General features: G+C 46.3%; 1 protein-coding gene across 4 annotated transcripts in view; it reads left to right on the forward strand.

The window, feature by feature from the left end:
- The window catches only part of SLCO2B1 (solute carrier organic anion transporter family member 2B1), a 133,829-nt gene extending 123,867 nt beyond the window's left edge, over positions 1-9,962 (forward strand). For all 4 annotated transcript variants that reach the window (XM_030556700.1, XM_030556685.1, XM_030556676.1 and 1 more), the window contains 3 exons: positions 2,914-2,978; positions 7,276-7,396; positions 9,031-9,962. In XM_030556700.1, the coding sequence (XP_030412560.1) occupies positions 2,914-2,978; positions 7,276-7,396; positions 9,031-9,205 (361 nt within the window). In that variant the 3' untranslated portion in view covers positions 9,206-9,962. The remainder of the gene's footprint in view (positions 1-2,913; positions 2,979-7,275; positions 7,397-9,030) is intronic.
- Positions 9,963-25,775: the final 15,813 nt, after the last annotated feature.

A 25,775-nucleotide genomic window follows, 5' to 3' on the forward strand; every position in this document is an offset into this window, starting at 1 on the left:
CTGGGGCTCACTCCCTCTGCCTTGCACCTGATTTACCCTAGTGCAAATTAAGGGTAAAAGTGGGTGTAAAGGGCTACCAGATCAGCGTGACAGCATTTCCCACATGCTCTGTGCCCAGGTGTTAGCGAAGGCAGTGGAGGATCAGGCCCACTGACTTCACTGGCGTTATTGCTGATGCCATCCCGGTCTTACGTCTTGCCATCCATCTGTAGCTATCCTTATGTAAATCTGCTTCTGCCTTTCTCCTTGTTTCTCTCTGTCTTAAAGTGTCTTCATTTTTACACTATAGCAAATCACCAAGACAGAAGGGCAGGTAAGTATGCCATGTAGTTCCACCTTCAGGGCTTGGCCTACTAGCTCAGTCTGCTAGCCTAGCAGGTCATGTGTCTGAGCGACAAATAGTGCTAGAAACGAAGAGCTGCTTTACACTGAAGTATCAGAGCAGGAGAAATCATTGGAACTAATGTTTGCCTCACACAGACCCTTATGACAGACAGTGCCTTGTCTTAGGAGTTCAGGCAGAGCACCTCTTACAGCAGGTTTCAGGTGCTCTTTGACTACATAGGCTCTTCCCATCTCTTTAACAGAAGCAGCTAAATCGCTTGCAGAGTTGAAGAACAAGTTGACAACACTAGCCACTATCACGTGTACTGTGGGGGCACTTTTTGGTGCTGAGCAACTGTCAATATTTCAACACCATTTACCTCCCAGGGACTGGGACATTCTTGGCTGCTTCTGGTTACTCTGTCATTGGCCATGAAAGTTGGGCTGCTCAGACTTTGTGACACCAGGGGCTATACTGGCAACTTGATCGGAGCCAGAGGCCTGTACCTCACTCTCCTATAGATTTACAATAAAAAACAAATGGACGCCTCCATCATTTCAGTTTATAGTCTCATTCCTCAAAGGTTCTGAGGATTTGAGGCCCATAAGGGACCATTATGATCATCTGGTCTGATTCCCTGCATAACACTGGCCACAGAATTTCACCCACTGATCCCTGCAGGGGTGGGAATTATTCTCCTCAGAAACTGCTTGTTGTTTGAATTCAGCTCTCAATGAATTCAATGAGAGTCTTTTCGTTGACTTAGTGGGAGCTGCACTGAGCCTTTATTGTTGGTATGGAAGGACAGTCTTGAACTGTAAATACAGGACTGGGCATCTGGGCCTTAGTTGTATTCCCAGCCCTATCACAGTCTACCTGTATGACCCTGGCCATGTCAGTTAATTTCTCTGTGCCCAAGTTCTCCCATGTGTAAAATGAAGCAACAACGAATTAACAAGCTACTTTCCTTCCTCACAGCTTCATCATCAGAAGTTCTGTAGAAATGCAATGTATCATATGTATCATTTTTACTCCCCTGCAAGAGCCAGCTGCAGCTGACTGGCTTTTTCTGAAATTTTTTATCAGTGAAATCTCCCCCATGACCTTGCTGTGACTCAGCCTCAGTTCAGTTTGCACAGTGAAAGAATGTAACTAGAATCATTGAAGTGTTGGACTGGAAGGGACCTCAACAGGACATTAGTCCAGTCCACTGCACTCAAGGCAGGACTAATTACCTAGACCATCCCTGACAGGTGTTTCTCTAACCTGTTCTTAAAATCCTCCAATGATGGCAATTCCATAACCTCCGTAGGCAATTTATTCCAGTGCTTAACCACTCTGACAGTTAGGAAGCTTTTCCTTATGTCCAACCTAAACCCCTTTGCTGCAATTTAAGCACATTGTTTCTTATCCTATCCTCAGAGGTTAAGGAGAACAGTTTTTCACCTTCCTTCTTGTAACAATCTTTTATGTACTTGAAAACTGTTATCATGTCCCCTCTCAGTCATCTCTTGTCCAGACTAAACAAATCCAGTTATTTCAATCATTCCTCATAAGTCATGTTTTCTAGACTTTGAATAACTTTGGTTGCTTTCGTGTGGACTTTCTTCAATTTGTCCACATCTTTCCCAAAATGTGGGGTCCTGAACTGGACACAATACTCCAGCTGAAGCCTTATCAGTGTGGAATAGAATGGAAGAATTACTTCTCATGTCTTGCTGACAACACTCCTGCTAATACATCCCAGAATGATGTTTGCTTTTTTTGCAACAGTGTTACACTGTTAACTCATATTTAGCTTGTGATTCACTATAACCCCCAGATCCCTTTCCACAGTACTACTTTCTAGGCAGTCATTTCCCATTTTGTATGTGTGCAACTGATTTTTCCTTCCTAAGTGGAGTACTTTGCATTTGTCCTTATTGAATTTCATCCTGTTTACCTCAGACCATTTCTCCAGTTTGTCCAGATTATTCTGAATTTTAATCCTATTCTCCAAACCACTTGCAGCCCCTCCCACCTTGGTATCATCCACAAACTTTATAAGTGTACTCTCTATGCCATTATCTAAATCGTTGATGAAGTTATTGAACAGAACCAGACCCAGAACTGATCCATGTGGAACCCCACTTGATATGCCCTTCCAGTTTGACTGTGAACCAACTCTCTGGAAATGGGTTTATTTATTGTTATGTGTTGTTACATTTGAGCACCCAAATATGTGCTAGATGCCAAAATGAACATTGAAATATTTGGCCACCTGATACGTCAGAGGTGCCCAAAATCCTAGCCTTGTCCTCTGCTAATACAGAGTATGTTAAACAAATGAATACCAGGAAATAACATGTTTTGAAAACACATTACAGTAGAGAGCAGTGAATTTTTGTAAAGAACGTATTGTAATATTATAAAAGGATGGAGAGATTGTGAGAGCTAACCAAAACATCATGGCTGTGATACATCTGATGGAGCAAAGTCTGCCCTCAGTTACACACACATAAGGTTTGCATGGATGTAAAAAAGGCTATATTTGTTCCTATTTCTGTGTAGGGGGATGTACTAATTCCTCTTTTGATTTTGCTTTTCAGGAGCGTTCAGCCTGAAGATAAGTCATTTGCTATTGGGATACAGTTCCTGCTGCTGAGAATTTTAGGTAAATTAAAATTTGTTATGTAGCATTGAAAAGTCATAAGATATTTTGAATTCACATGGATCAGATGGGACATCAATAGAGAAACTCAGGTGCTACAAAAAATGGATATTGTTGATTCAGTAGGTGTCACACTTTTTCTCACTTGTTGCTGAACCTTATTCCTAACTATGGGGTGCTATGTTGCTGGTTGAATTGCCTTTTAAATCAGCAGTAAAACCAAAGTCCTGATCATCTGTAGTCATTAAAGATCCCACAGCACTTTCTTCAAGAGATGGCATGTTGGGCCCTGGTGTCCTGGCCAAATTTCAATCTGTGAATTGCATCTGAAATTCCCCTTGCAATTTACATTCTTCTTCCCTTACCTTCCTAGTAATACTACTGTTGCGTATTCCTGGCACAGACTGACTGCCCCATTTCATCCCAGCATGGGATGGGGAAGAGACCTTTATACATAGCTTCTCTAAAGCACTTTGGGATCTTTCTCAAGAAATGACAGTGTCTAGGGGGAAATTATTCTTATTTGTGTCTTTGTTTGAATCATAGAATCATAGAAGATGAGGGTTGGAAGAGACCTCAGGAGGTCAATCTAGTCCAACCCCCTGCTCAAAGCAGGACCAACCCCAACTAAATCATCCCAGCCAGGGCTTTGTCAAGCTAGGCCTTAAAAACCTCTAATGATGAAAATTCCACCCATCATAGTGCTTCACCACCCTCCTAGTGAAATAGTTTTTTCTAATACCCAACCTAGACCTCCCCCACTGCAACTTGAAACCGTTGCTCCTTGTTCTGTCATCTGCCACCACTAAGAACAACCGAGCTCCATCGTCTTTGGAACTCCCCTTCATGTAGTTGAAGGCTGCAATTTTTCCATATCCTTTCTGTAGCTGAGGGCCCAAAACTGGATCCAATACTCCAGATGTGGCCTCACCAGTGCCAAATAGAGGGGAATGATCACTTCCCTCGATCTGCTGGCAATGCTCCTATTAATACATTCCAATATGCAGTTAGGGAAACAAGGGCACACTGTTGACTCATATCCAGCTTCTCGTCCACTGTAATCCCCAAGTCCTTTTCTGCAGAACTGCTGTTTAGCCAGTTGGTCCCCAGTCTGTAGCAGTGCATGGGATTCTTCCATCCTAAGTGCAGGACTCTGTACTTGTCCTTGTTGAACCTCATCAGGTTTCTTTTGGCCCAATCCTCTAATTTCTCTAGGTCACTTTGTACCCTATCCCTACCCTCCAGCATATCTACCTCTCCCCTCAGCTTAGTGTCATCTGCTAACTTGCTGAACATCCATCCCATCATCCAGATCGTTAATGAAGATGTTGAACAAAACTGGCCCCAGCACTCACCCCGGGACACTCTGCTTGATACCAGCTGCCAACTAGACATTGAGCGTTGATCACTACCCATTGAGCCCGATGATCTAGCCAGCATTATGTCCACCTTATAGTCTATTCATCTGGTCCATACTTCTTTATGTTGCTGGTAAGAATACTATGGGAGACCGTATCAAAAGTTTTGCTAAAGTCAAGGTGGATCATGTCCACCACTTTCCCCATATCCACAGAGCCAGTTATCTCATCATAAAAGGCAATTAGGTTGGTCAGGCATGACTTGCCTTTGGTGAATCCATGTTGACTGTTCCTGATCACCTTCCTTGCCTCCAAATGCTTCAAAATAGTTTTCTTGAGGACCTGCTTCATGATTTTTCTGGGAGCTGAGGTTAAGCTGACCAGTCTGTAGTTCCCTGGATTCTCCTTCTTCCCCTTTTTAAAGATGGGCACCATATTTGCCTATTTCCAATTATCCAGGACCTCCCCCAATTGCCATGGGTTTTCAAAGATAACAGCCAATGACTCTGCAATCACATCAGTCAACTCCCTCAGCATCCTTGGTTGCATTGCATCTGGCCCCACGGACTTGTCCATGTCCAGCTTTTCTAAATAGTCCTTAACCTGTTCTTTCACCACTGAGGGCTGCTCACCTCCTCCCCATACTGTGTTGCCCAGTGCAGCAGTCTGGGAGATGACTGTGTCCGTGAAGACCAAAGCAAAAAAAGCATTGAGTACTTCAGCTTTGTCCACATCATCTGTCACTAGGTTGCCTCTGCCATTCAGTAAGGGTCCCACACTTTCCATGACCTTTTTCTTGTTGCTAACATACCTGTAGAAACCGTTCTTGTTACCCTTCGCATCCCTTGCTATCTGCAACTCCAATTGTGCTTTGGCCTTCCTGATTACACCCCTGCATGCTTGAGCAAAATTTTTATATTCCCCCCTAGTCATCTGTCCAAGTTTCCACTTCTTGTAAGCTTCTTTTTTGTGTTTAAGATCACCCAAATTTCTCTGTTAAGCCAAGCTGGTCACTTGCCATATTTTCTATTCTTTCTGCACATGGGGATGGTTTGCTCCTGAGCCCTCAATAAAATACAGCCAGCTCTCCTGGACTCCTTTCCCCCCCATATTAGTCTCCCAGGGCATCCTGCCCATCAGTTCTCTGAGGGAGTCAAAGTCTGCTTTTCTGAAGTCCAGGGTCCATATTTTGCTACTCTCCTTTCTTCCTTTTGTCAGGATCCTGAACTCAACCATCTCATGAGGTACATGTCAGAATGCTTCAAAATAGCATTCAATTCAAATAATTGTTTTTCTTATGGCAGAAATTAATTTTCACCTGGCAAACACTGCTATGTGTCCCAGAAGTCCTAACAATGCACATTTTCACACAATACAAAATGGAGAGGAAGAATTGAGCCAGCAATTGCAAAAATACCTGGATTGTGTGAATGTCCCTTATATAAAAACAACAGATAAAAACCCCATCACATCTAGTCCAACCCCAGCCAGTGCAGGATTGTTCCTTAAAGCGGTATTTAACAAGCCTGTAGCTGCCTATAACATCATGGTTTTAGCTATTTTGCAAACCATGGCTGTTCTGCAAGGACAGACCAGGTGGGATTAAGTCTAGCCTGGTAGAACTGCAGTTTTAGGGCCTTGATGTCTCATTCCATTCTCAACTATAGTAACTTTTAGGCAGAAAGTACCTGAACAGCCACTCCAGGCATTGGAGGATGTTTCTGCTAACTGGTTAAGGCATTTTCTAGTGTCTGGCCCATGGACAACTTGTGCCTGCTGATATTCGGGGGACACAATGTAAAGTGGGGGGGACACGTGACTGCCCCATGTTGCCTCTGGGAGGAACTTCCAGCCCCACCTCCCTGGGCCAAGGCAGCCAAACCCAACAGCTCCTGGGAGGCTAGGGCCACAGAAGTGGGGACCACATGCCTCTGGGCCTGGCTGGGGGCCCAGGGAGACTCAAAGCACCAGTGTCTCTTTGGAGCTCGAGGACATCTCAGCAGGGGAGGCACAGGCAATGCCCCTACCTCCAGCTGAGCAGAGGCCAGGGAACCTGTTCCTGGCACCATCTCCAGTGACCACCCACCTTGCACCCAGCCCAGGACTGCTATGTTCTCCTCACTTCACCAGAGTGATCTGCCGGGGTGAGGGGGGCGGGGCTCTGTCTTTCTCCCACGGTACCTCCCCCCGGCACATTTCCAGCTCACTCACCCACTCTCCCTGGCAGCAAGGCCTGGGCAGGAAACGGAGGGGCCGGGACAGAGCCACTTCTCATGCCAGCTCATGGTGCTGCTCCAGGTTGCTGCCTCTGTGCAGCGTAGCACCTGCCTGAGAGAGATCCTGGCTGGGGAGGCGGCAGCAGTTGATGCCCTCCTCTGCTCCCCACCCGGGCCCAATTGCTAGGATTAGGGGCCAAGCGAGCCAGAAATGTGCCATGGAGTGTGTGTGTGGGGGAGCTCTGGCTCGCTCAGCCCCTGTCCCCAGCAGTGGTGCCTGGGCAGGGAGCAGAAGGGGCAGGCCACCACTACCTCTCCAACAGGGTTCTCTCAGTCAGCTGCTGTGCTGCACAGAGCAGCAACCTGGAGAGACCACCCTCAGCTGGCATGAGAAGCAGCTCCATTCACCCCTTCCACTCCCCACCCAGGCCCAGCTGCCAGGGACAGGGGCTGAACATGCCAGGGGCAAGTGCATCAGGAGAAGGACAGAGCCCCTTTCCTTCCCTTCCTCTAGGCAGGCCAAGCAGCAATCGGAATCGGTGGGGGGGGAAGGGGTGACCCGCATGTCCCCCTATGAGTTGCCTATGCCAGGAAGACGCCAGCCAGGCCACCTGCCATTCTGAAATCAGTTTAATATGGTTTTGAAAAATAGTATGATGGGGTCTGTTCTAACAGAAAGAAATGCCTCTCATTTGACAAACCAAGTGCCCTGTGCTTGTTTTCCAGCCTGGATGCCAGGACCGGTGCTTTATGGCAGTGCCATTGACACAACCTGCATCCTGTGGGAAAAGAAGTGCAAGAAGAACGCAGCTTGCAGATACTATGACAACGATCTCTTCAGACAAAGGTACTGCCCTGTGAGGCGCATCGGATACCGCTTGTCCTGAGGGTTTGTCTACATTACAGGGGCTACAGTTGCAGAGCTCTGCCACTGTAACCCTGAAGCGTAGACGCACACTACAGCAACGGAAGGGTTTTTTCCACCACTGTAGTAAATCTGCCTCCCCAAGCAGTGGTAACTAGGCAATGGAAGCATTCTTCCATTGATCTATCCGGGTCTACACTGGGGGTTTTGGGCGGTGTAGCTGTGGTGCTCAGGCATATGCATTTTTCACACACCCCTGAGAACCGTTGCTATGTCAACCTGACACCTCCTCATCAATTATTGGGAGTGGACCACATCCACCCTGACTAAATTGGCCTTCTGCATTGGTTCTCCACTTCTAAGGTAACTCCCTTCTCTTCATGTGCCGGTATATATTTATGCCTGTATCTGTAATTTTCACTCCATGCATCTGAAGAAGTGGAGTTTTTTTTACCTACGAAAGCTTATGCCCAAATAAATCTGTTAGTCTTTAAGGTGCCACTGGACTCCTCATTGTTTTTATAGCTTTTAAGTGTAGACCAGGCCACGTTTCTTATCGTACACTGGTGGCACCTTTAAAAGAAAATTGAGGAATCTGCTCAGAAAACAGGGCGATGAACATGGAATGGATGGATGGATGAATAGACTGGAAAGTGGCATCATGAGATTTGCTAGGCAGACGTCCTACTCTGCTACAGTGATGTGCACTTAATACCTTATTAAAGAGCTCTCACAGAAACACCCCCACTTTTCCTGCCATACCCCCACCTACAGTGAGGTACATGTACTGGCAAAGATATGGGGTAAAGGGCTAGGTCATCTGGTAATTTGTTTCCCCATTTAAATAAAGACACTTTCTCCAAATGCCAGGATACAGCACTGCCCAGCAGACAGACTTCTAGCAGCTGCACTTGTTACAAAGCTTTGTATTTACTACCTGAAAAATACTGTAAGTGTGGAGCACCATGCACTGCGTGAAGTGGGGCAAAGGGTTTTCATGGGGTTCCGGGATATTCTCCACAGGATAGTTTATTGAAATTACCTCACACACGGTGCAATCCTCTGGTGAAAAACAAGTTCCTCCGTAGAATGTATATGAGCCCCTAGAGATCCCTCCTCTCTGTCAGGGATAATATAACAGTATCTAGAGTTGGAATGACTCCACCAGATGCAGAGAAGTCATCCCAAACCTCTCTACCAGTGACTGCATTGGCACTGCTCAGTTGAGGAAGGGCGACAGAATCATTAGGAGGTTGGAAGACACCTCTAGCTGGTTGCTTATATTGAGTAGGATTTGCTGTTGGCATGAGCAAGTGCTATTCAGCCTGGGTGCGGAGGCACCTTCCATTTTATTTTCCAAACCTTTGCACCAGGAAAACTAATTACTGAGGTCAATATTCAGCCGACGTTTTCTTTTGCCCCTGACACGTGCGGATTTCCTGCCCATTGATGGGTGATACTAGCCTTCCCTATTAATTGACTGACTGAAAAAGCTCTTGACATAAATTCCACACTCATTTGATGCACGTCCTGAGGCTTGGTGGTTGATAGATGCTGTACCCTGAAAATTTGCACCTTACCTTATTACCTTGTCCTTTTGTGTTTCTGTACCTTAGATTCCTTGGGCTCCAGTTTTTCTTTGAAGTGGGAGCTTTTCTGTGCTTCATGGCTGTATTCATCATTCTCAGACGACAAGAGAGGGAAACCAGGAATGCCACAGAGCCAAAGACAATCCCAGAGAAGGAGAAGTTGGCAGAAAAGTCAAGCAAAAACCTAGACTCCAAAGTCTGACTCAGAGAACGTGAATCACAATCCATATCTGCTGCCCAGGGAAGCACACGGATTGCATTTTACTGTTACTGTGAAGGATGGATGCTTGGGATGAGACTGAACAGGAGATAAGCGTATTTATTTCCTGTCTTTTTATTCTTTCTTCTTCTTTTTCTATCTTCTAGTTTACATCTACCCATGCTTGAGTGGTGCCTCGTGAGCTTGTTTGATTGGGTTAATCCCTTTGGACATTGCAGCCTTATAGAATTTCATCTTCCTAAGCATTCATTCAGCTGGCAATCAGGATGATGCCAGCACTCTAAGCACTAATACCTACAGCTGAATTGTTTTTATAAAGGTTTTTGTGCAGTACAAAAATGTCTCTATGTATCCAAGTACAGTATTCTGTACTTGGCCATAAACACCAATGATCACAGCACTAGGGTACCTTCTTCTCTTCTTGCTAAGTTATTAGATGGCCTTGGGACCTCTGACAGCCTGGGCCTATTCACACTGACATGACTAGGAGTGATGCTGTGCTAAATGTATGGTTGTAAGGGCTGGCTGACATACTGAAGCTTTTGTGTTGGTTGAGAGAGAGGCTGCATGTGCATAGGGTGACTAGCTAGTTGGGAGGGAGAAGAAGTGGTACTGGAAGGGAGAGGGTAGCAAGGTTGGACTGTAATCGGGTGTACCAGCCCTTTAAGCCTAAGGGGTCCAGAAGGCCTCATTCCGGACATGTGGTTAAGAACATAAGAACGGCTATCCTGGGTCAGACCAAAGGTCCATCTAGCCCAGCATCCTGTTTACAGACAGTAGCCAATGCCAGGTGCCCCAGAGGGAGTGAACCTAACTGGTAATGATCAAGTGATCTTTCTCCTGCCATCCATCTCCACCCTCTGACAAAGAGAGGCTAGGGACACCATTCCTTACCCATCCTGGCTAATAGCCATTAATGGGCTTAACCTCCATGAATGTATCCAGTTCTCTTTTAAACCCTGTTATAGTCCTAGCCTTCACAACCTCCTCAGGTAAGGAGTTCCACAACTGCTTTGTTGGTTGTGAGCACAGGCTCAGAAACATGCTGAATCCAGACAAGAGGAAGTAGTCCCAGGGAGTTAGCGGTGGGGTGGGAAGATCCCAAAATGCTGGCATTAAGGGCCCAGGATCAAGAGCCCTGTAATATAGGGTGGGGCAGGGATCCCCTCTCACCTGGCCAATTGGGAAAGGCTTTCAGAAGCAGACTAGTATATATGCCTCCTTCCCCCTCAGACAGGGTGCACATGGACAGAGGAAGGGAAGGAGACTGAACCAGAAGGCTGGGCTTCCACTGAGCAGAATAAGGACTCCGTGGAGAAGAGGAGCATAGGAGATGGGTATGAACTATGGGGTTACTATGATGAACCTTGCATTTGAGACACCGAGGCAAATGGCAACTCTGCTACGTGGACCCTCAAAGGAACTGCAGAATTGTCTCAGGCAAACAGGCTCTGAGTAGACGGATTGCAGGGTGCTGGGAGTGTTGCATCCCTCTGCAATAATGATTTGCACTGTTACATCGTTAGCTGTCAAAGCACTTAGCAGAGGCACATGAATATTACTGTCCCCATTTTACAACGGAGGTGGAGTGGAGTCAAGGAACATGCCCAAGCTCACCAAGCCAGCCAGTGCCCTAAACAGGAGTAGACTCCAGCTCTATTGAGTGCTAGATGTACCCTGAAGCTAATTCACTAGGCCACAGCGCCAAGCTGTCCCTGTTGGGCCTCTTCGGTGGGGTAGAGAGATTAAAGGGTCAGATTCAGCTGTAATTTTGGGGTAAGGGTCAAATCTGTTTTATTTTAACTGTAGCTAATTCACATCTCCACAGCAGTCTGCATTCTTTCCACCTCAGCAGACCTTCTGCCCATCATTGGCACATGGGTATTTCTGGGGCAATTGCTAGGAAACAGCCAGTTGTGCCTTCCATCTCTGTCCCCTCCACCCCTTCAGGTGGGCCCCTAGACCACGGTATTTCCCTTGGAATGTACTGCTAAGGCCCACAGTGCTGGGCTATGGTGCTGCAGACTTGGGTGGGCCTCCAAATTATCTGCTTAGCCATTATGAGTCTGGAAACCATCTTCTGGTGAGAGACTAAAAATGCGCAATCTATTTAGTTTATTGAAGAGAAGGTTAAGATGTGACTTGGTCATGGTCTGTAAGTACCTACATGGAGAAGAGATTTCTTACCGTAGATAGTTCTTTAACCTACCATAAAGAAGCATAACAAAAATCAATGGCGGAAAGCAAAAGCTAGACAAATTCATTCTACAATTAAGGCATAGGTTTTATTAAACAGTGAGAGTAATTAACCTTTGGAACAGCTTGTCAAGTGTTGTAGTGGATTCCCCATTATTTGCAGTCTTCATGTCCAGCCTGGTGTCTTTCTAAAGGAGGTGCTGTGGCACAAACAAAAGTTATGGGCTTGATGCAGAAATTATCGATTGAGATTCTCCAACCTGTGTTATGCAGGAGGTCAGACTAGATGAACATAGTAGGCCTATCTGGTCTTAAAATCTAAGACTTAATTAAGTTTGGTTGCACCCTCACCACATCCTTTTGAGAAGGAGAAGGGGCGCTCCTTGACGACGTCTATGAATGATTTTCAGCTCTACAAGCAATTCCTTGCCTCCCAATCAGCACAGTTTTACCTGAAAACATTCAGCAGCACAATTAAAAACCTTAACAAACTACTGCGAACTCAAATTGTGCTTACTGGCAGGAAACACTCTATAATCATGGACTGTAGAGAGATGAACTGCCTGGAATATCACTATGCTTGGAATCCCGAGTGAGATTAGTGAGGTACTCGCCCAGAGGTGAAAGATGTAAGGCCTGGTCCTGCAAACTCTTCCATACTTCAGTAGTTCAAATGGCTTCAAATGCAGGAAGGAATGAGTCAGGTTTGCAATATAAAGCTCCTTAATAATAAATTATATCTATTAGTAGTATTTATTAATACTGATATTTCCACTCCTATAAGACCCTTTACAAGAGGATCTCAAAGCACTTTTTGGAAGTTAATTAAATATGGCTTGCAACACCTCTCCCAGGAAGTATTTCTGTCTTATTTTAAATATGGAATAATTGAAGCCCAGGGACATTAACAGACAGGTCCAAGCAATACAAATGAGTCAGTATCAGAGCCAGAAACTGACCTCAAGGGTCTTGGTGCACTGGCTACTCTTCTAACCACTGGACCGCTTCGACTTAAGAGGTTACCAGAGGTCTCTGGGCAGAGACCTTGTAGACTCTATACTCTGCACCTGGCTAGTGCTCAAAAAATAATAAATCACCACAGCCATCACTGAAAAAATCCTACAGGCTAAGAAAGAAAAGGAAACTGAGTAGAAATAAAAAAACGTTGGTTTTTTTAAACAAATAGCTGGATATGAATCAATAGTGTGCCCTTGTTGTCAAAAGGCTAACAGCATATTGGGCTGCATTAGTAGGAGCATTGCCAGCACATCAAGGGAAGTGTTTCTTCTTCTCTATTCAGCACTGGTGAGACACATCTGGAGTATTGCGTCCAGTTTTGGAGCCCCCACTACAGAAAGAATGTGACAAATTAGAGGGAGTCCAGTGAAGGGCAATGAAAATTATCAGGGGGCTGGGGCACATGACTTATGAGGAGAGGCTGAGGGAACTGGGGTTATTTAGTCTGCAAAAGAGAAGAGTGAGGGGGGATTTAATAGCAGCCTTCAACTACCCCAAGGAGAGTTCCAAAGAGGATGGAGCTCGGCTGTTCTCAGTGGTGGCAGATGACAGAACAAGGAGCAATGGTCTCAAGTTGCAATGGGGGAGGTCTAGGTTGAATATTAGGAAAAGCTATTTCACTGAGAGGGTGGTGAAGCACTGGAATGGGTGGAATCTTCATCATTAGAGGTTTTTAAGGCCCGGTTTGACAAAGCCCTGGCTGGGATGATTTAGTTGGGGTTGGTCCTGCTTTGAGCAGGGGATTGGACTAGATACCTCCTGAGGTCCCTTCCACCTCTAATCTTCTATGATTCTATGAAATAACTGGATACACAGCAGGGACAGTCACAGTGCAAGGCACTGCAGAAACATACACAACAGTTCCATGAGGGATGGATGACAGTGAGGTAGAGCAGGAGTCAGAATATCTGCTCCCAATTCTGACACTGACTTCCTCAGGGCCCTTTAGCAAATCACTTGACATTGCTATGCTTCAGCTTCTCCTTTTTGAAAATGGGACTTAGGACAATATTCAAAAAAACCAACCCAGAGCCACATATAGCTGCATCATTACACTGTACACCATAGACATGCAAACCTTCACAGTGATAGCAGAGCTAGAACTCAGAGTCTGCAGGGCACTTCTGAACGTCTCCTCCATTATAAAACATTTTGAGGTCCTTGGCAGCATAAATGTAAAGGATTTATTTCTGAAAATTCCCCTGATTAAGGCAGCTGTTCCCTAATTCTCCTGATTACCAAACAGTTGCTGAAAATGAGCCAATTGTGCTGTTTGTGGGGCGGGGGAACACAACACACACAGCCATTTAGCCTGTGATATTCATTGCTAATTGCACATGCACTAATAAAGAGTGAGCCCATTTGCACGCTCTAGAATCTGCCATTCTCTTTCTGACAATGGATGGACTGAACAACCCCCCAGCCATTCAGCGGGAACAATGGCAAATCTTGCTGGGCTTGTGAATGAGCTGAATGGCCTGACTCTTTTGTAACATTCAAGCATAGGCTTCTTGCCACTGCTGGCTCAAGGGATGGGCAGATACTTTCCCACTTTGAACGCTCTTATCGGATCATACAGAGCATTTTTTTCCCCAGCCAAGGCACAAACTGGTGCAGCCTGAGCTTTTCCTTCCCTAATTGCCTCTCCATTAGAAGAAGGCTTCCTGCTGGTAAGGAATCAGCAACAACTGCGAACAGCTGGGCTCAGCTCATTGGCCAATGTAAACAGCCATTATTATGTTTTTGCTGTTGTGATATCCAAGAGCTGGAACTGCAGTTGCTATAAATGTAAATAAAACCATCCTCTCCCCCCACACTCCAGAAGAAAACTACACGGGGCTTGACTTGTGAGGACAGAGTAAGAAAATGAAGTTTGGAAGGGGTAGCACCACCAACTCACTAACAGGGAGGAGACCGATAACAAGGTGCAGATATGTGAAGGGTGTAGGGTGGGTAGAGTGAATTGCGGTGAATTGGGGTCCCCGCTCCGGGTGCTGCACTTTGGGGGGCCCCACGGGCCAGTGCGATTAGCCAGCGTGATCGGTCCTGGAGACCTGGTGCAGCGATTTCCCCACCCCGACTGGAGCCCTGAGCAGCTGTGGCGCTATGGCCAAAAATAGCCCTGTGGTAGGCACTGGCAACTGCCAGCAGTACCAGGTGGGCCAGCACCAGGCCGGATCTGTCTTGCCAGCCCAGCTGCCGGTGCAGAACGGGGTCCCCAAGCCAGCAGGAGCTGATTTGCCTTGGCACTGGAACATTTTTAATAGCAGGGGTGCTGAAAGCCAGCTGTTCACCCCTCCCTCAGCTGAGGCTGAGATCAAAGCCCCGGGTGTGTGGGGCCGGCAGCCAGGACCCCAGGGTGCTGCAGTACCCCCCACACCTCTAGTTCCCATACCTATTCTGATTTGTCCCGGGCCCCACACCTGCCTAGGGATGGCCCTGCCAAGGGAAGAGCGGGTTTGTTTAATATGATACAGGAGGATGCACATGGGAAGATGGGATGAAAGGAAACAAAGGAAAATATAACACCAAGGAAAACTTCCTAGTGCTAAAGGCTATGGCCAGGGGTAGCTCCAGGCCCCAGCATGCCAAGCACGTGCTTGGGGCGGCATGCCGCAGGGGGCACTCTGCCGGTTGCCGGGAGTGCGGCAGGCAGCTCAAGTGGACTTCCTGTAGGCGTGCCTGCGGAGGGTCCGCTGGTCCCACAACTCCAGTGGACCTCCCACAGGCACACCTGCGGGAGGTCCACCAAAGCTGCAGGACCAGCGGACCCTCTGCAGGCATGCCTGTGGGAGGTCCACCGGAGCCACCTGCCGCATTCCCGGCAACCGGCAGAGTGCCCCCCGCGGCATGCCGCCCTGCTTGGGGCGGTGAAATGTCTAGAGCTGCTCCTGGCTATGGCTGGGGAAGCTCCATCCCCAGAGTTATTTAAAATAGCTTTGAGAACACAGAGTAGGCAACACTCATGAATTGCAAAGGGAGAGGTGGTATGAATCAAGCCCGTTTCTGGAGTAGCTCCGTTGACTTCCATAAGTCTGGCCCTCTTTGTATTCTAGGCAGGCTAAAGGAGAACAATGAGAGCAGGGATAATGTAGCAAAAATGGACTTGGCAATGCGCTTCCTGCACAGCCTGCATTGTCTGTGCAGCACTCTGCCAAAGAAGGGCTGGCTGCTTGCAAAGACCGGCTGCGGTGGTGGGGCCTGTGAGAATGTGCCAGCTCCTCAGAGACGAGAAAGGAGAAACCTAACAGGAGGGAAAACTACATCCTGGTTAAAGTGGTCACTTTAGGGCCACACATCAAGGACCACCTTCAGAGAGGCATGCTGGGAAAGGTTTCCTCTCAGAAGGTATTACTAAATAGTGCAAAACAGTGAATGATGAGAGCAGCAAATTCTCTAAATGCACTAAGTGAATCATTAAATACTGCGTAAGATAGCTTAGCACAGTACTCGGCGGCTGTCCCTAGCACCCAGAACAAATGCCTGCACTCTCATAAATGCACCATTTCGTGTGAATGTGATACTAAAACTGATCGTAAAGCTTGCTAAACAGCCGCTGGATTTGGTTTGTGTCTGTCTCCTGGAGTCAGGAAGGAACCCAGGAATTTTTAAAGCTGGGATCCAATTCTGTAGCTAAACATAATGCTTTTTCTAGTGGAAGAGAGGAAAGGTAAAAAACAAACATGATGCGGGGTATGGAATGGCTTCCATATGAGGAGAGATTAAAAAGATTGGGACTTTTCATCTTGGAAAAGAGACGACTAAGGGGGGATATGATAGAGGTCTATAAAAAGATGACGGGTGTGGAGAAAGTACATAAGGAAGTGTTATTTACTCCTTCTCATAACACAAGAACTAGGGTCACCAAATGAAATTAATAGGCAGCAAGTTTAAAACAAACAAAATGCAGTGTTTCTTCACACAACACACAGTCAACCTGTGGAACTCCTTGCCAGAAGAGGTTGTGAAGGCCAAGACTATAACAAGGTTCTAAGAAGAACTAGATAAGTTCATGGAGGACAGGTCCATCAATGGCTATTAGCCAGGATGCTCGGGGATGGTGCCCCTAGACTCTGTTTGCCAGAAGCTGGAAATGAGTGACAGGGGATGGATCACTTGATGATTCCCTGGTCTGTTCATTTCCTCTGGGGCACCTGGCATTGGCCATTGTCGGTAGACAGGATACTGGGCTAGATGGACCTTTGGTCTGACCCAGTATGGCTGTTCTTACGTACTTTCAAACATCTTAATATTCTCTGGATCCGTTTATCTCCTGCTTCTTCTCTCTCCCTGCAGTGCTCCCGACCACCTCCCTGTGAGGATTGAAATCCCAGTGATTTTCCTGCTCATAAAAAGTTAAGCCCTCATACACTCCCACAATGTCAAAAACCCACGTAGCTTAGGTAACCGATCACACAATGCAAACAAAGCTCATATCACACATACTGAATATCTAAGTGGAAACAATGCAAACAGCTCAAGAACAACCCACCCGCTGAAGTCTGCTTGCACAAAATATTGTCAAAGAGTTACCAATAGGGAAGAGATCTAGAAAAATCACCGTCTGTTCAGGGACAGTTCGTGAACAGGAACAAAACTAAACGTGAGGAGATCAGACACTCTTTTCCCTGGGTTCTACCCGGGGGCAGGGTTGTGACTGTGAGGAGGATCACAAACAAGCTGTCACAGAAAACATATAAAACAAATAAAAGGTCTAAATGTGGACTAAAAGCCCCAGAAGTTACCCATCAGTCCTGGCAAGTTCAAGTCCTTCCAATCCTTCAGTAGGGTTGGGTTTCCCCCTTTCACCAAAGGCTCATGTCTGTTTGTTGAATCAAAAAGAAGGCCCCTCCGTCCGTTCAAGAGCCTCCTTTTATAACCCAAGTTCTTTCTTTGTCACTTGGGTCTTTTGAAAACCCAGCTTGAAGTAGTATATGCAAACCAGCCCAGAGGTGGTACTTCTCTGGAGCTGTGTACAGGCGCTGAGATGGCAATAATTACCCACACACACACCACTTTCAGTTCCCTGGGGAGCTGTGTTAACCCTCCCCCATGGAATAGAATACAAACCTTAGCCCACAGCAATCCATGGAACAGTCATACAAGTCAACTACAATAGTCTCAGCATATGCCTGTGTTTGCCCTAGCGATCGCACAAGCATCAGGGGGTGACCATCACCTGACCTTCCCTGAGTGCTAGAGTGGTCCTGAGGGGTTTGCAGTGTGAAAAAGGTTGAGTACCACTGTTCTGTTCCACTGGGAGCTATGGTGACAGATGTGGTACATCAAAAAGCTAATCCAAAAGCTATAATGTGTCAAGGCCTTTGCAATGGAAATTCCCCCAAAACATTTACCTTCTATGTCATCTCTCAGATGTAAAGCCCTCTCAAACAACATTAGACTTCATACTTTAGTACAAATGGCCTGCAGCCATTGTGTTGTAGTCTGTGATCTTGTGGGAGCTCACAAACTAGGCCAGTAATAATACATGGAGCTGACCAAGAAGTGACCGCGTGACATAGACACTGGTGTTTGTGATTTAGTAGTTGGCATTCTTTCTTCTGTCTCGGCAATGCTCCACCATGATGCTGGGGAGAGGGGTATACGCACACTCACTCTGCTTTTATGGGGCTGTTTTTTCAGATAACATGAAAGAAAAACAAAGTCCTAAACATTTTTAATCATTAAAAATCCCATCACACTTGTTACAAGGCACATGGTGTTAATCCTAATGTCCTGGAAAAATTTCGTTTCCTGTAATTACATTCTAAATTGCTCTGCAGTTTCTACCATATAATATTTCAGGTGCCATGTAATGTTTTTGTTTGCTTTTATAAGTAGAACCTGTAGAAAGTAACTTTGCCCATAAGAAATTACTCTGCTCTGATAGATCAGGAGAGGACCAACTTTCTGTTGATATTTTCAGCTTCAAAAAAGATTGCACCACAAGTAACAACAAGCATTTCCCCCAGATCTAACTGCCTATTCATTCAGTTAAACAGAACTTGTAAGACTATCAGTAACATTACCAGCCCATGACTCCCAATAATATTCTTCATTTCCTACACTGAAGTACTGTGTGATGTTTCGCTGCCCTTTGACAGAAGTGCTTGCATTTCTGTGGCAGGTACTTGGGTTAACAGTCCCCTGCACTGCTATGATCCCAAACAGCACCGATAATCTTACATTAACATACTGTCTTTCATCCAATTGCATCTCAAAACACCCATGAAAAAAACTATATGGTGCATATAAGAATTACTGCCCCCAACAATGAAATGCAGCCACCTCTGGAGTGAAACACAGTAGATGTTTAACACCACGCATAGAAACTCTAAGCATCAGCTTATGACAGGAAGTGAAAAATATAGTCGACTGAAATACAAAGGGGAAATTAGGTAGGCAGAATGTACTGTATTTCCCAGACTGGAATTTGGCCAAGAGTTTTATGTTCGCCGCATCCCTTTAAATTAAACTAACATTTAACAAAATTTACTTGCTATTTTAGCTGAAGAATGCAAGACCTTGTGCACACAAACCTCTCATGTTTGGGAATATATCTTTGTCTACTGATGAATTATACAATTCGCCTATTAATTCCTTTTTTTTTCCAAGCTGTGCCTTCTTGAAGGACCAAGACAAGCACAGCGGCATAAATCAGGCTTACTTTTTTGTGTTTAGAGACAAGTTGAGTAATGATCACTCATGAAATATGAAATTCATCTCGTAGGCTTAATGTACTTATAATGAGTTTGGGAGAGGAGCTTGTTTTGAAGGTCCTACAATTACAGTGGTGAAGGAACAGGATCCTTTATCCTCAAAATCTAAAAAGAGATGATTGTATCTTAGTTAACATTCCCTGTTTCATCCTGATCTGTTGCATTCAGGGCACTGAAGGACAGAAAGTGCTTTCCAACACTGCTGATAAAGACTCTTTTAACATTTCAATCCCTATCCCCTGGCTTTTCTAGTTCAAATGATTTTTCCTAAGGAGTCTGGTCCCTTAGATGGTTCCAAGTTGTGCACATAGTTATTATAACCCTTAAAGTGGGAACATACAATTCAGAGTCTGCTTCAGAGAACAGCACATTCCTATGGCAGGCAATTTCCTTGGCAGGGCTCTTTTTGCTGAAATCCTTTTGCTGTCACTGTGTATTTGAATAAAGTCTCTGCTTTTCTCAGTCCAGATTTCCCTTCTGCTGCTGCTTGTGCTGAAGTTAGGATTCCGTTTGGGCGACCTAATTGCACATCAGAAATCCAGACACTCTCACGCTCGGAATTCAGAGGCACAATCAAACTTCAGGGCTCAGCTGTTTCTAGTATAATAACCCAACCACACTACTGAAGCATTTTGCATCCCTCCACTGGATCCCTCTTCTCTACAGTAGCAGATAAGCTATTTTTCTTCACATTCAAGGTCCTTCACAGCTTAGCTCCACCATGCTGATCATCTTTTATTCAGTAACGAAAGGTTGACTCCCTCCACCATGATGCCAGTCTCCATCGCCCACTGGTTATATTTTCAAACAAGTGTCTTCGTGCTTTCTCCCACCCTGCCCCCCATGCTTGGCACCAGCTTCTTGGGAACATCCACAAAACTAACTTGTTGACCTACTTTAAACCCTCCTTAAAACTCTCCCCTACCGTGATGCTTACAAACAACTTGGCAATGGTTAGGCTGCTGGTGTATGGAGTCCACAGTCTAGCACACTGATCAAGATTGTCTCCTGGGATGCTCCCAACAGTGGCCCAATAGCATAAGTACCATGCTCAGGGCAGACTGTTCCTAGACTAGTCGTGAGTTCTAAATTTAGATTTTACCAACCAGCTGCACCAAAGGCAAACTCCTCAGACGCATTAACACAGTCACACACATTTCCCTTGGGTTTTTTTGTCTGACCACCTAGTTGTGCCGACCTTTCTGATAGATGGTACCTTACACCAAGAATCACAGCAGTAATCAGATTACTTGCAGTCCCAAAGGCCCAGTCACTTATCCCAGGTCAGTTGGGTTTTAGATCTCACCCCAAGGACAATGCTTGTAGCCAGTTCTATAATAAGCTATATGAAGATTTATTAAATAGGAAAAGGAAATTAAAGAATTAGTTACAAAGTTAAAGCAAGTGAATATAGACACAAATGAGTTACAGTCTTAGATGTTAAAGGTAGTAGAGGCTTCCATAATTGGCAAGCTCTATTTGTCCTTTAGGGCTAACCCACTCTAAGCAGCTTTTGCTTATGTCTAGGAAACTCTCCCTCCCACCATCACCCCCCAGAGTCCTAGCAACATAGAAATCCTTAGTTCCTTTTGGTTTGGGGCTTTTATCCCCCTCCTGCCATGTGCTCTCAGCTGCTAACACAGCTGAAGGGAGGAGTCCATTCTCATGATTTGTCTTCACAGGGAGGAGAGCAGAACAACAATAAGAGTCTTTAGTTCTTTAGTTGATGAGTCCTCGATCCAGATGTGGGGAGTTTCCAGTTGTGAGCTCCAGCCACAGCCCGTCTGGTATCAATGGGTTTCCTTTCTAGGAAGAGCATAACAATTTTTGTAGAAGAGCAGCTCTTTGCACTAATTAATGTCCCTCTCCTGTATGGCGATTGGAGTGAGAGGATCACACTCAAATCTTGCCTTACAGTATGGAACACAAATATTACAAGTAAGATAAATGCAGGCAGCAACTCACAAGCATTCAATAGTCCAACCACTGAACACTTTCTTATCATTCTAATACCTGTTCTATCAATATTAGCCCCTGTCATTACATTTCTTCCCAGATCTGGACCTTAGCATCCAAAATATGGGTGTTAGCATGAAAACCTCCAAGTTTAGTTACCAGCTTGGACCTGGTATTTGCTGCCACCAGCTAGGAATTATATAGTGCCTAGCTCACTGTGGTCTCCCCAAAACCTTCCCTGGGGGACCCCCAGACTCAGATGCCTTGAGTCTGACAACAAAGGGAAATAGCCCCCTCCCCTTGTTTCCTTGTTTCTTCCTCCCACGCTCCCCTCCCTGGACAACCCTAGGAGATTCCCTGCTTCCAGTCCTGGAAACACAAGTACCGAGACAGCTAATCTCTCTCCCCCCCTCACCCAGAGAGTATGCAAAGTCAGGCTTAGTAAATCTAACACAAAGAGATTTTCCCCCTGACTTCTTCCTCCTACCAATTCCCTGGTGAGCTGTAGACTCAATTCCCTGGAGTCCCCACTAAAGAAAACTCCAAAAGGTCTTAAAAAGAAAGCTTTATAGAAAAAGAAAGAAAAAGGACATTAAAAATAGTCTCTGTATAACGGTGACAATATACAGGGTCAATTGCTTAAGAAAAAAAGTGAATAAACAGCCTTATCCAACAAGAATACAATTTAAAACATTCCAGCAACTACACACATGTAAATACAACAAAACAATATAAACCTATTGTCTTACTGTCCTTGTACTTACAACTTGGAAACAGAAGATTAGAAAGCCAGGAGATAGAAAGATCACTCTCAGAGACGAGAAAAGGAACAGACCAAGAACAAAGAACAAAGGACTCACACCCAAAACTTCCCTCCACCCAGATTTGAAAAAGTCTTGTTTTCTGATTGGTCCTCTGGTCAGGTGTTTGGTTCCCTGTGTTAACCCTTTACAGGTAAAAGAACATTAACCCTTAGCTATCTGTTTATGACAGCCCCTAAGTGAGCCAGATAGATTCCAGCTGTATATCTGTCAGTGTTCGGTTGAGACACAGAAAGAATTAACCCCATGTTGTGGGCTGAGGAAGCCACACACCCTCACCACTGCTGGGCATGCCCCAACTGGAGCTTCAACATAAAAGGGAGCAGCCCAGCTTAGGCTGGCTGCCTCCCAGGAGCTGATGGTGCCTCAGACCACAGAGGCCAGGCATGCCAAGACCCAGATAGATGCCCAGAAGCCCACAAGGGGACGAAGTCATTGGGCGTTTTGCCAGCCGATGACACCAGAGGCCCAGACGACCAGCGGACGACAGCATGGAAAACAGGGTAGGAAGTAGCCAAGGGGAACTAGCCATTGTTCTGATTGTAGAACTGGGGTGAAGTCAGTGTTTCATATGGATCCTCACTGACCTAGTGGTGAATACAGTTGCCATTGACAGGGTCCTGGGCTGAGACCTGGTGGAGCAGGGAGGGTCTGGGTCACCCTACCCTGGCCACCACCCACTCCTGGGTGGAGGCCCACTTCCCCCGTCCACTAGGTCCCACAGCCCTGCATGGGAGCGCAGCCCTATTGACTCTGACACTAGGCCATACAGCCTTGAATAGGAGGACAACCATAAGGACTCCAGCCATTAGGCTATGCCTCCCTGAATCGGGGGGGGGGGGCAGCAATATTGACTGGCCACTAGGCCACATGGCCCTGAATAGAAGAGCCATCTTATAGACTCTCACCATTAGGCCATACTGCCTTGAGGCTAAGGGTGGTTATTTGGACTCGGCTGCTGGGCTATAATGCCCTTTCTCTCTCCCCAAAGAGGGACAGGGTATACCTACCCAACAACAAGCAGCTAACACAGTGGGGTTCTGGTCCATGACTGGGGTGCCTAGAAGCTATAATAATACAAATACTAAAAATAATTGTGAAGGCCTTAAATGTGAAGACAAGCAGCTGATGTTTGATGCAATAGAGAAAGAGGTAGAGGGGGGCATAACCCTGGCACAGCTCAAGTCATGCCCACCCTCCCCCAACCCCCAGAAAGCAGTGGCTCTTCCCTGCAGCTCTCAGCTGTTCTCCTGTCTCTGCATCTCCCTGCCTGATGCGGTTTGCTGGCTCAGCTGCCCCACAAGACAGCAAAGGCCTGATCACGAGCCAGATATTCCCCCAGTTTGGAACTGGATTTTTGATTCAGGCTCATCCATATAAACTTACCGACAAACAAAACTTCAATATTGACATTTCTGTGACATGCTTTGTTACCCCTCTGCTTCCTCTCTTCTCACATTACAATAATCAGTTTCCCAGAACATGAAATTCTTTCTTTCCTGTTTGGGAGTTCTAGAGAACTCGGACTTCCCAGATCAGATTCCACATAATGAAGCTGGCAAGCCACTTCAGTAATCATGACTCCTCCCGAGTCTGCGGTTTCTGCAAAACAATAAGATTCCATTTTGGGTTTGCTTGTTACTTCTAGTGAAGATATTGCTCACAAGCGACGTGCCCTCGGTGGCTGTAGCCATCTTGTCGGGTGTGTTTGCTAGCGCAATGTAAACCGTTTGAGACATTTAGGCTAAGACAATATGAGTATAAACTGTACACAGTAGAATGTGAAAGCTGGTCGAAAATGGATAAGTTAAGCAAAGCAGTAAGCACCTCGCCCCCCATAGATGGCTAACTACTTCTCTAGTCCCCACCTCTACAGTAACTGAGCATTTCACACACACTAATGAATGTGTCCTCATACTCCCCTGTGAGGTAGGGATGTGATTACTCGCATTGTTCAGAAGGGAAACTGAAGCACAGAGAGCCTGTGCCCTGAGGGGCTTCAGGCACATGTGAGAGGACTTTGTGTGTGTGGACAGGGTGGGGTTCAAACACCTCAGAGCCCAGGTACATGATGCAACATTGATACACCCTGCAGGACTCACTCATAGTCCCCTGAGGCAGAACTAGGCAGAACTAGGAATGAACCCCACAGCACCTGAGTCCCAGTGCAGTGTTTGTGGCCCAGCCTTTTGGGACCTGGGAAGTGGAAGTGACTATCAACAGAAGGGAAATGGAACTCCTCTGACTTTCATTGGCCAAGCCATAAAAAGCGCAAAGCCCTGGTTCCCGGCTCCTGACTGAAACGAACCCTGCCTGGCTACCACTCCCTCCTGTTCTCCTCCCAGCTATGAAATCTCACCCTGTAGGGCACACCTCACCAACACCCCCCTGGCTAGCACTGATTCTTCTTCGAGTGCTTTCCCTGTGGGTGCTCCACTCCAGGTCACGGTGCGTCCCAGTGCTGTTGATCAGAGATCTTCAGGAGCAGTGCCTGGCCAGGATGCACATGCTCAGCTGCTGTCTCGTGGTCTTGTTATATTCTGCCTGAGTGCACACATCCTGTGCCACCCCCCAGTTCCTTCTCAACCGTCCTTGGCTGAAGACAGGACTCAGGGCAGTACTGATCCTCTTCCCTGGTCTCTGAAGGAAACAATTACAAAGAATATAAAAATAGTTAGTTAGTAACATCCCCGTTGTTTCCCTTCCCTTAGAATAGTTACTTAGTTTAAAACAAACAAACAAACAAAAAAAACTTTTTTCCTCAAGCTTGTCTCCCATGGAGACACTCTCCCCCAGCATTCCTAGTTCAATAATGACAGGGGCTTCAGGATTCAAGAAATGTGCTTCCTGTCAGGACTCTATGCCAAGGTCCGACGGACACTCACATTGTGTGAAGTGCCTCAGTGAGATACATGTCCCTCCCAAGAGTGTCCATTGTACAAGCCTCAAAACCAGAGCTCATCCTGACAGGGACCTGTGGCTGAAAATGCTTCTCATGCAGAAATCCCTGCAGCCACCTCTGGAGACAGGTAATGGCAAACCCTCTCCCTCATGCTCCCCGGTCAGGTCCAAACCAATTGGGAGCTCAACTTCACCATCTCAGGCAAAGAGGCTTTGGCACAGCCATCCCGCTCCTCACATACCACCTGGAAGCTGCATCAGCACTGCGGCAGCTGCAGCCTATTAAGAGTGCTCTCCTTACATTATGGAACAGCAGCCATGGCCAGGAGCCGCATCACCAGGGCATCTCCAGCCTGGGCCATCCTCCAACACAGCCAGGCAGAGCCTAGAGCTGCTGCATCAGTGCAGCTCCAACTCAGCTGCCAACTGGCCCAGAAGCAAACTCCTCATGCTGGCAGCTCCAGCACGGCTCTCTGTCCAGCCCCAAAGGCAAGGGCCGGGGAGGATGTGTAGTTCAGGTCCTGATATTTTAAGTCTGGAAAGAAAAGGGTTAAACTTGTGTTGAAGTTGTGGGGAAGAAACCTTCAGCCATTTAAAAAGACATCTCTCCCCATCCTCCTGTGATTTGTGTTTTTGTCTGGAAGGAAAAGTGAAAATGCTGTGTCAGAGGCTGCTTCCAGATACCTTTCTTGCTTATAGCGAACAGTGTTCTGGCTAGCAAGGTTGGAAATGTGCACCTGAGCTTTTCTGCATGGTAGCATGGATTGAGGGACTTTCTGTAGATTTGGGATATTTCTACTGCTTTAAGTTTCCATTTAAAAAAGAATTCCAGCCCTCCAGCTTGTGCAAAATCCTTCCAAATGGAACAGCAATGCTTGGCACTGGGGTCAGATATTCAGAATTATGCACCAGCCAGCAGCTCCCACTGGGAATCCCCTGGGC

The sequence above is a fragment of the Gopherus evgoodei genome, chromosome 1 (assembly GCF_007399415.2).
Source record: "Gopherus evgoodei ecotype Sinaloan lineage chromosome 1, rGopEvg1_v1.p, whole genome shotgun sequence".
NCBI lineage: Eukaryota > Metazoa > Chordata > Testudines > Testudinidae > Gopherus > Gopherus evgoodei.